At 36.3% G+C, this 11,453-nt stretch overlaps 1 protein-coding gene across 1 annotated transcript; it reads left to right on the top strand.

Moving 5' to 3' along the window:
• The first annotated feature begins 1,747 nt into the window (after positions 1-1,747).
• RSL24D1 (ribosomal L24 domain containing 1) lies at positions 1,748-7,776 on the top strand. Its single transcript, XM_009885725.1, has 5 exons — positions 1,748-1,858; positions 4,302-4,374; positions 5,118-5,181; positions 5,659-5,744; positions 7,372-7,776. The coding sequence occupies exons 1-5, from the start codon at positions 1,808-1,810 to the stop codon at positions 7,443-7,445; spliced, it is 348 nt and encodes a 115-aa protein (XP_009884027.1). The 5' UTR covers positions 1,748-1,807; the 3' UTR covers positions 7,446-7,776.
• Positions 7,777-11,453: the final 3,677 nt, after the last annotated feature.

Raw genomic sequence — 11,453 nt, 5'->3', positions numbered from 1 at the left:
GAAGAGCGTGGGGTGATTTTTTTGTTTTCAGTTTTTACTAGGAAATTATATCTTTCGCAGGGCAATACAAACTTTTCATTCTTTAACTTTCTGATTTTGGAGAAGTAGAGACTTCAGATTAATAGCAGGTGATTGTAAGGCTTTGAACAATCCAGATCACAGACACTGTGTACTAAAGCTAATGGTTTGTGTCTGTCTCATGGTACTCTGCTAAAAGTTGTAACTCACTTGGATATCTGATGTGACTTACCCAATTGAGGCTGTCATAACAGGATGTGCATAGCACTTTGGGCTTTACATTGTGGTGACAATTTTGTACATAAAATGTTGTGTATACTTTCCCAGCCTTTGCTGTACTCCTTATCACTCCTAAAGGGCATTGGAGACCCCAGTGTGAAATGAAGCTTACGCAAATAGCTTCCTTCCTGTGCTCAGATTTCAAAATAAATACTGGCTCAACTGTATTTCTCATCCGAGTCACAGCTTTTAGGAATTTAGAGGTAGATATGGACTGACACAGTTATGTTTACTAGAAAATGGCCACAAGGTGTGTGTGTTTTTTAAAACAAAAAAAAGTATAAAAATGTATTTGAAGATGATTACCTTTACTAGAGGCTTTGTATTTACTGTTAATTTTCTTAAAGAGTGACTGTTAGATGGGAAGGAGAGTATGGCTGAAGAAAAATAGGATTTTCAAAAACTCATGAATAACAAATGTAATTTGGAGCATTCTTAAGTAAAGTTTCAGCTCTGCTCTGGGTACTAGGCAGCCCAAGATAGTTCAAAGTGATGCACAAATGTAGAGAGGATTAAGAACTGTAAATAGGGATGTGGCTATGTGTTGTCGTCTGTCCCCCCATCTTACTGCCATCTTGCTGCATCATCTTTTTGACTGGAAAACGTCTGTTGGATTTGGGACAGTTTGGCATTGGGGGTTGTTCTTTAGCTGGGCTGTTAGGTAGATAATTTCAACACCAATAAAATGAAACTTCAAGTCTAGAAAGTGACATTTCTGTTACGCATCTTTAATGGGTCTGAAAGCATCATCTGGATGAACGGAAGGTGCTTTCATGGCTAGCAGTGGCAGGTGCCTAAAATGAGTCTAGTGTTCTGTAGAATATGTAGAAAAATGGAAGGGGGTAAAAGAAAAAGGTATGTAGAACATTTTGGCATATGCTTTAACAGCTTTCAGTAAATTCAGTCCAGGACTTAACTAATGTGCTTAGGACTCCTGCTGCAGGGTAATCTTTAATGCTTAAAGCTACATTCCAGAAGCTAGACTTTTTGTGTGTTTATGTGTATTGCATTGAAAAATGTTATGTGAGAGGTGTGAAGATTTTTTTTGTTGTTGTCAGGATGGCACTGTATCTAAAAAGTGCTGACAGGTAAAGAGAATTGTTTATTCACAGTACGAGTTTGGTTTTATAGGTATTTTTGCAGATGATAATTCTCAAAACTTCAGTATATTTTATTTGTAATCAGCTTAATTTTAAGTATTTGTGCATGTCCCTGACAGCTGTGAAAATGACTTTATAATGAAAAAAACAAGAATAGTACTTGAAATTCTGTTTGTTAATAGCTATATTTGAACAAAAAATACTGAAATTTGGAAGATGAATGTAATTTTCAATGAGCCGTCTTGCTAGAGAAACTTTAGTGTTTGATATCATGCTTGAAGTGGGGCAGGAATATTATGATTTGATTCTTAAGTTTTTTGTTGTGTGTGTCCCCCCCCTTCTTTAAGATATTTAGATTCTGCAAATCAAAATGCCACAGAAACTTTAAAAAGAAGCGAAATCCCAGAAAGATGAGATGGACCAAAGCATTCCGGAAAGCAGCTGGCAAAGAATTGACAGTGGTAAGAAGTTGAACTGGTTCACACTTCACATGAGCTCACTAAAATGGCAGAAATCTAGGCTCTTCCAGTTGCAAACTGGTTGGGTTAGCTAGCTTAACACACTATCATTCGATTCAATGAGCATGAGGGATGGAGTAAGTGGAGGAAAGAGGGATTTTGGAAGAGGATGTGAGAGTTTTCTTGAGAGTGAGTTATTCATTTAGCTTGACTGTAACTTGGAACTTCCCATTTCAGCTTCAGCGTGGCAGCCAGTGTATCAGGTTGGCCGTTCCCAAGTCCAAGGCATTGTTTTTTCCATCTATAAATCTCCTACTGTCTGTACAAATACATTTGGTAATTGTATTTCTGCACAATCGGATAATCTGTGTTACTGGGTACCCCAAGAAGCCTCTCTATGTAAACACGTAAGATAGTTACCCTTTGAAGTCTTCTTAAAGCATACAATGTATAGGAAAAGTCCTTGCATAGATAGGAATGTTTCAAAAACAGCATGTGAGATCTTAAAATAGTTAAAAACAATTTAAAGACAAAGTTACTTCAGTGGTAAAAATACTAAGCACTTATGTTTGGTGGGACGGTCTTTAAATAATTAAAGAATTGCTGTGACTTAATTACTTGGTTTTTGACATAATACTAACAATTTAGTAAGTATTTTTATACAGTGATTTGCTGCTTTCTGCAGATCTTCCAAGGAGAAGAGTTTGACTTTATTTTATTTTTTTAATGTGACTCTGAGAAACTGTGATTAATTATCAGCTTCTGTAATTGTATTTCTTGCTTTGAAGTTGTTTCTGGCTAAGTTGAATAACCTTTTTGAAAAGAAGTTGTTATCTTAATTTAAAATTCTTTAGACATGTATAAATAGGTGACAACATGCTCCAATTTTGAGATATCTATGTATGCTAAGAATTAAAACAATATGTAAACATAGTGCTTTGTAGTAGTTTGGTTTGTATCTGGTCTTTCATAAGCCAACTTTGAGGAGAGTGTCAAAGTAAGCTTGTAACGATGGGAAATACTGTAGTTCGTAAGAAGCTGACAGTTCTTGCTGCAGGTACATTGGATAGAGGTTAAATATATTTACTTGTTTTCCTTGGTTTCAAGTGTTTGGGGTTTTTTTGTGGGTTTTGTTTGTTTTTTTTTTAATTAAACAACAAAACATTTAGAAGGCTAGAATCTTGCCAGGTGGTTGTTCACAAGGTACTTCTGAAGGACTGTCTTTCTCTCTCAGAATGACTGAGGAGTTGGTCATTCTGTCCCCTCATGTTTGGAATTGACAAGTTCTGTTGGCCAGTATGAGGCAGATATAGTTTATGTTCGTGCCCGTAGTTTAGAAGAGCATGGCACTTTGAACATCTGTACTCTTATGAGACTTCTTTTTACTGTTTGTGGTGTGTTCTCTTGATACAAAACAATGCTGTATATTATAGATAAGTAAAAGCTGACTCAGTTTAGGATAAACTGTAGTGAATTGATGTGGTGCTGTGTCACGGTTGGCTAAAAATGAATTTTAAGTAATTGTTTGCTTTTAAGAATAAGAATGGCACATGGATGTTAGCATTCAGTGTGCTCTACAGCTTTTATTTTGCATATTTTCCTTGATGCTATCGCTATCCCATGGTGAAAGCTAACATTTGCCTACCAATGGAGCATGGCTTGTGAGTGCGTTCATGCCATTTCTTGCTATTCAGTGCAGTTGCTCTTGTTGGAGCTGTCTTTAGCTCAAGTGAAGTTTAGCAGCTAGTCTAATAACTCTGCTTTACCACTACAAAAAATAAAATTTGTGGGCAGGGAAAAGTCCTCAGATAAAGTTGGTATAAAGTTAAGTATGCCTACCAAAAAAAAATAAAATCAGGAGACTGTTTTTTTTATCTTAAACTCTTGGGGGAAAAAAACACCAAACAACAAAAAGAAAAACCCCCAGCTGACCCAAACACCACAATGTCATGAATTGAAATATTTCACTGTTTCAAAGGATTTTATATTGTTTCAATATTCTTAAAATGAAATAGTGTTTCTTTTTTGAACCTTTTCAAAATTACAGGCTGTTGAGTAGAACTTACTCGACCTGCATTAAATGCTTTTGACTCTATACATTTTCAGTTTTGCCTTCCACCTGTCTAGTCTACTCTGTATTTCCTACTCCACATTGGTCTTCTCTCTTCCTTTTGTCTTCTTAAAAAGAAAATAGATGAGGGAGATGCTTTGATAAATAGTTCTCTTCAGACAAATTACTGTGGCTTCTGACACTTAGAGGTCAAACACTGTTATTTCCTTCTGGTTTAGTAATGTCTAAAGGCTGTTAAAGTATGGGAACTGAGATTCTGAAAGGGGAAAAAAAATCATGTAAATTATTAAGTTATATGAGTGAGTGCTCTCCTAAGAATGTATTGATCTAAATATGTTTCTGTATATAATCTATATTTACTTTTTCTTAATATAGGATAATTCATTTGAGTTTGAAAAACGTAGAAATGAACCGGTGAAATACCAAAGAGAGTTGTGGAACAAGACTGGTGAGTTATTTTAGAAAAAACAAAAGATGAACTATGGGGAGTGAACTTTACTCTACATGAATGTGTTTTCAGATGTCTTAAAATACTGACGCTTTATAGTGATTGTGTTTGAAAATACTGGAATCATTACCAGGTTCTTATGTGCGGAGGAGGTTTGAGTTGTGAACAGGTGTAGAGTTTCAGTTGACTTTGTTGTTTTTTTGGGTTTTTTTTTTTCAGAAACTGGTTAGAAAATGAGGTGCAGCATTCCTCTATTTTGAATTATTACCTCCAAATAACTTAGTGGTTATCCAGCTTTTTAAGAGGCTCCCAGTGTAAGCCTTTTCTACTGATGCAGTTGCTTCTTTGCTCCTGCTCATTCCACTTCAGTTTAATAAATCAATTGCTATAAAATGGAAGAGTTACTTATGTCATGAATGAATGCCACAAAAGAGAAGGTGGTAACTTGCATCTGATTTCAAGTAGAGTAAGAGTCTTTTGTTGCGATGGTTAATTGTAGAAAATATGCATAGGCATGAAAGTGGAAGCATAAACAAGTTTTAAAATACAGTTCATCATAGTTGGTACACAGAATATTCCTCTACTCTGCTCTTTAAAGAAGGAATAACTTCCTCTACATAGTGTAAGAGTGGCCTCTGATATAGAGGTGTTATGGAATACTGCTAGTTTTGCTCTGCAAAATAACAACTATTTTCAACCGTAGGTATGTAAGCACATTTTAAACAACTTCTGCTTTATTTCAGTTGATGCAATGAAGAGAGTGGAGGAAATAAAGCAAAAACGCCAAGCCAGGTTTATTATGAACAGGTGAGAAATATTTGTGTTATGGGAGCTCTCACAATCTGGATTGGACAATCAGTCTTTCCAGAGAAATGATGATCAAAAGTTTTAAATGGTTATTTGCTTTGTACATACAGAGTCATCCGAGCGATGGGGTAAAATACTTTCAGTGGGCTCTACTGTGCTACGAAACTACTATGCTTTATTGGCTGTCCAGTGAAATGTAGCTTTTGGACACTCAATGATAATAGCTGTATTTCCTTGTTTGTAATATGGAGCCTTATATTTAAACAAATTTTTGGTGAGAGTTGATACAGTGCTGGCTTTTTTTTCTGTTTTTGTATCCAGTATATGCTTGAATTGGTTTTCAAAGACTTTTTACCTTTATTTCCTTATAGTTACTTACAGTTTGTATGCCTTTAGCTAAAGATGTGTGTCATGCGTTAAAATGAAAACATACATCTCCTCTTTGAATGTAATTAAATTTAATTTCCGACCAACCAGATTAAAGAAGAGCAAAGAGTTGCAGAAGGCAGAAGACATCAAAGAAGTCAAACAGAATATCCACCTTCTTCGTGCCCCACATGCAGGTAAGAACTTGCTTTACCTGGTTTGTTTAGGTTAACTTGTGTATAAAGTTTTGTGATGAATACTGATTTTTTTTTTGGTATGACTAATTCTACAGATCAATAGTCCTGTGCATTTTTCTTGCAATTAATTTGTCTGTTGTATGTGGAGAATAGCTCTTGCCACTAAATGTAAGCAGTGTCTTTGTTCTAAATCAGAGATATGTTTTTATTTATTTAATCCTGCATTCATCCTTCCTTTTCCTTATTTGAGTATTTTAAACTGCACTCAATACTGGGGACTGTCTGAACTGCACGTTTGTTAACCAATAAATTTATCTAAGTTTTCCCTTTGAATTGATTATTTGAACTCAACAGACTATACCACTGACGGATATAAAATACAGTAGTTACACTCTACTTCTTGAATCTGTTAGCTAATTGTGAGAGAAGGGGTTTTCTGTAGTTCGTTGTATATAATGAAGCTTGCATGAAAATACTGTTTCTTCAGCATAAGCCTAACATTTTTTAAAAATCATTGTAATTGTACAAATTTTCACTAAAATCTGTGCCTAGTTCAGATATAATAATTTATATTCTTTGTCAGTGAACTGAGTTTTTCAGTTGGAGAAAACTGTTTCTCCTAAATAATTTTCTGGTTTCTAAACTTTTTATTACAAGTACTAGCTTGTGTTAGATGATGTTGATTAAAAAATGGATTGTAAACATGATTTATTTTTTAAAATGCAGTTAATGGAATAGAGCAACGGAGAGAAGCTAAAAATGTTTTTATTAGTTATTGTTTTATAAAATTTACCACTGATTTTGTCTCCATGGGTGTAGGTGTGACATATCATAGATGTTAACTAGAGTTCTCTCCCATGTTTTTTCTTCCAGTTCGCATTAACTATAGTCTAAGATTGTATATATGTGAAACAAGGTTTTTCAATTTATATGTAAACTTTGGTTATATCTGTCCCTTGTTTTTGAGGGAAGAAAACAAAAAAGGATCTGAATTCAAAAGATTAAACCTGAGCACTTCTTTCTTTTGTTTGGCTTTGCTTACGTTAAATGAGTGACGCACAATAGCAGGTAGTACATCTGTTTGTCAAACAGCAGCTGCCTTTTCAGTGTTCTGCAATTCCTGCCTGGCCTTAAAGAGAGCGGAATCAAATGTCAATCTTGAATTTTTGTTTTGTTTTGTTTGTTTTTTGTAGCATTATTGAGAGTTAACACTATTGCCAGCCAACACAGCATTCAGGACGGCTTAAATCTTTATATAAACTAATGTGTGAAGGGCATTGATCTGTTAAAAGTAATGCATTTTTATAGTTCTTTGTAAAGTTCTGCTAGGCATTGCCAGTTATATCAAAGTTCATCATACTAGATGAAAACATATGTTGACTGCATTTTAGATTTTGCATAAAAACAGCATCAGCTTTTCCATTAAAACAATTCTTTGGTAGTTTTAGGTGGTGATGGAGGTCAGCAATAAACACTTGTAAGCTTGATGGGTTGACTCCTAAAAAAACTCCTTAAGCAATATAGTTGGGCTGTTTCACCTAGAATAGACACTTATGTTGTTCATAGAAAAAACAGTTATTTGGGTTTAGAGAGACATCTTTAATTTATTTTTTTCTTTGCTTTGAAGGCACACCGAAACAGCTGGAGGACAAAATGGTACAGAAGCTACAAGAGGATGTGGCTATGGAAGAAGACTCTTAAAATGCTTTTATTTTCTATTTATATCTCTTCAGCAGTTAACAGTTCCTTACTGTCTCACCTGGCATCATTCAGAACTGTGCCTACAGTTGAATTAAAATGCATTTTAATGAATAGTGGTCATTTACAGTTTGAATGATATTTGGTTTTATTAAAAATAATAAGATGGATACAGGTTTGGGCAGTACTTACAATTATGTAATTTGAGAAAACCTTGTCAGCAGGATGGAGCATAAGGCATGTTGTTTGAGATACTGTGTGCTCCTTGGAAAGTTACACTTTCTTTCTGGGTAACTTTCCCTGATAATTCAAGGAATAAAAGATGTTGGCCCTGGAACTTTTCCTGTTTTGTCTGTTCTTTTGTAGTGGTAAAAGCAGGCAAAGATCTATCTTAATGGTTACAAGGTGGGGCAGGATGTATTATTTTTCATCTGGCCAGTGCAGTCCAGACTTCTTTTCACTCTCATCATTGGGAAAATTTTTCACTTTGTTATGAATGCACGTAACATTTGTTTTATCTGCTTTTTAAGTCATCTTCCCCAAGATTACATTGCAGTTGACACCTAAGCCTGGCAAAGCTAAGGTTGATGTAGAGCACTCTGCTGTTTGTAAAATAGTAGTGATGATAGCATCCAGTCTGCAGTGACCTGCCGTCCTCCTGACCTGCTGAAATTCAAATCTGACACAAATCACACTGATTGAGATGCTCAATAAATCATACTTTTCACTGTTTTTACCTAATACTCAGGATTATTTTGATAGAAAAGAAGATCATGTTAAAGCATAAACATTTTGTGTACTGTGGTGGGATTTATCTTTGTTTAGTGTGTCATCAGTGCTGCGATAAATACCCTGCTTTTTTAAACTGTCAGCAGTTTATCTGCAAAAGTGTGATCAGAGAAGCCTTTCAAAGGCATTTAAAATAGTATTTACTTTGTTGTCAGTGCTAGTTATCCTGAAAAATAGTAATTTGTAGTTCTATTCCAAGCTTGGAATATGTGCTATATTAAGCACTGGAAAACTTCCTCATGCCTACCTACCTACATGTGTCTTGTGTAGTTCAGAAAAGAACATACAAGAAGGGACAATGGGGAGTGTGTGAAATAAACAGGCATTGTACTCAGTTTTTCATCTCGATTTGTGAATTATGTTTAGATATTTAAAAAAAATTTGATGTAGGGAGATAAAAATAACTGAATTCTAGTAATAAAAATATGTAATTCCTTCATATTTAGATTACATTAAAAATTTGCTGTAATTTAAAATTTGTTGATAAGGTGATAGCTGATAATTATTTTAGATGTACAGTATTACTGTTTCCCCTGTAAACTGAATATCAATAACATCTCAAAAGTGTATGGTCAGTTGGCTAGAAAACATATGTCAATGGAGTGAAATCACTAAGATGCTGCAATATAATCCTTGGACATAATGAAGGGAGACCTTCACAGAATATTAATTAGTATGTTTATGTGTGACTATACAAGTTACCTCAGCATTTCAGCTTGGGAAATGTGGTTTCTGCATGGCCTGTTTTATCACAGTATTTGATGTCCTTAATCCTTGAGGTGGGATACTTTGTCTAAAAATCTTACTACAGATTTTTTTTTTTTAACTGAGTTTTGAAGACATGTTCAGGGAATTCCAAGTTTTAATTTCCTCAAAAAATAGTAAAGTAAATCTGTGCAAAGCAGAGAAAGGCAATGAATCCCATTGGATGTTATGTAGTATTTATATACAATCTTTTTACTTCATATGAGGTTTTTAGTATTAAATAATTTATATTACATAGTATCTGTAGTTTTTCTGTCCCCATCTTTAAATGAACTTCAGTCCTTAACTTGTTTGTGTGCTCTATAAAAAGTGTCTCTCTGGGATTGTTAACCCTTTCCTGTGAAGGTCTGTAAGTGAAGCAGTCATTTTGCAGCAGCTTAGAGCCATTTGGGGAGTACACTACAACCATAAATCCTGAACATCCTGCTAGTTATGAGTTGCTTAACCAGTGTACCTCGTTACAGCCTGTGTATATAATTGCAAGCAAGGGCTATTGGAAGTTAATACTGAAGTTGTCGGTCATTGTGCAGGCGTGCTCCTTCCCTGAGAAGCAGAGACTTGTTGCCTGCCCTGCTGTGTATTCCTTGTGAGTAAGTAGCAGGTAGTTGAGTTTAAAAAATTGTCGTAAGTAACATGCTTACAGCACCCGTTCTGAAGGTGCCCTTGTGATTTTCTTTTTATAATTTAATTGCTATTGCTATCTTGTCTGTCGGCTGGAGCAGGATGCTGGTGAGACAGCACATGGTGAGGCGGGGAACAACTGCAGCTGAAGAACAACATGATCCTCCATCCTGCCCGTCTTGGCATAACCCACTGTATGCAGAGACCCTCCCGAGGAGATGCTGAGCTGTGGAGGAGTAGGCATTTTTCTTTTTCTTTTAGGGGGCTGGCTGTCAAACCACATTTCTAATAGGAATTGTTCTTATTCAGAGACATTTTGGTGAAGAGTGGTTATTTTCTTTGCTTGCTTAGGGTGAAAATTTTCAGCTAAGACAAAGCTGACTGAATATTCCTTTAGATTTGGGGTTTTCTTTACAAGACTTGGAGAGAAAATGTCCAACTGAGCAGACAGGGAGCCCTTGTCAGTCTCTTGCCTGTGGGGCTGAGCAGTGCCCAGCACTGTGGGGAGGCAGGACCTGCGATCTGTTCCCCCTTCACTAGCAAGTTGGAGAGACTGTATTTAGTTAGCAGCACATTGTTACTTATTAGAGATCTCTGTTTTAGTGCCATATGTCCAAATCACTGATCCTGTCTGTGGTGAGATCTAGTAGGAGCAGAGCACAAGGTGCTGAGTACAGTCTGTTACAAGACAGATGATGATGATGTGTCCGTTTGATTCAATATTTAATCAGAAAACTTATTTATGAATAACTGGTAGTGCTTAATTCCAGTATACAGTCCATCTTGCTTGGCATTTGCTTGATCCAACAAATTCTTGCTTGTGTTTGTACTTGATGCCATGGGGAGCCTTTCTTCAAAAGAAAGTGTGATGGGCTCAATCGTAATAAATGTGATACTCTATTTTTAAGAAATGCCTTTTAGTTTTAGTTGCTGTCATCTTTTCTTCCAAAACAAAACCAGATGTGTGTTCATTTTTTTTTTTTCAGACTGACTGTGCAAAAGGTGGAAACGTAGATTTTTAATAGTGATTTATGAAGTGATTTTTTTCTCATATTTCCCCTTTTCCTTTTTCATCCATCACTTTAATGATTTCAAGCTAAGCACTGGCTATGTTTTCAGGAGAAGGTTAACTTCCTGCTAACACACTGGCTACTGCCTCACCTCATGCAGCAGAGCCAGAGCAGGCCTGCGGCCCTGTGAGGTTACAGCACTGCCCTGAGCCCCCAGAGACACCTTCTAGATCTTTTATCAAGTTTTGTTCTTTTTCAGTCTGCCATTGTCATCATAACTATCTGAAACCCCACTGCTCAGGGTGCTGTGTGGGGAACCGTTCCTGTCAGGCCTGGGAAGCCTGGGGCCCACGCTCGGTGGTGCCATCTTAGAAACAAGGGCTCCTTCCTGAGGTAAAAAAGGCCCCGGGAGAGCTCAGGTGCTTTCGCTGAGGCTGTTTCTGTGTTTTCGTAAGTAAGACCTGGAGATAACTTATTTTTTCCTTTGGTCATGGGTTCATTTTGCAATTTGTCACTGATTGCTTCAGCTGCCTGTGGAGTCTCTCGTTTTCTTGGGAAATTTTGATCCTGAGAGAATGACTGGAAGAAATGAAGTGGTGGGTGATGGGGGAGGTGGGGGAGGGAGAAGAGTGTTGCTTCCTTGTTTTGTTTTTGAGAAAAAAAAGCAAAAACATTGTCAGGCTTCCCTTTCAGTCTTTCCTTTGCAAGTGCTGGACAAATACAGTGTGGAAAAAGTGAAAATTACTGCTTTCTCTATAGTCGAGTTGTGCAGAGCTGGTGAAGGTTTTCTTCACAGGAAATTGGGCCTTCCCATATTTTGGAACGA

The sequence above is a fragment of the Charadrius vociferus genome, unplaced genomic scaffold, assembly GCF_000708025.1.
Source record: "Charadrius vociferus isolate BGI_N301 unplaced genomic scaffold, ASM70802v2 scaffold325, whole genome shotgun sequence".
NCBI lineage: Eukaryota > Metazoa > Chordata > Aves > Charadriiformes > Charadriidae > Charadrius > Charadrius vociferus.
Note: the sequence above shows the minus strand (reverse complement) of the source record. Positions and strands in the feature narration are given on the sequence as shown.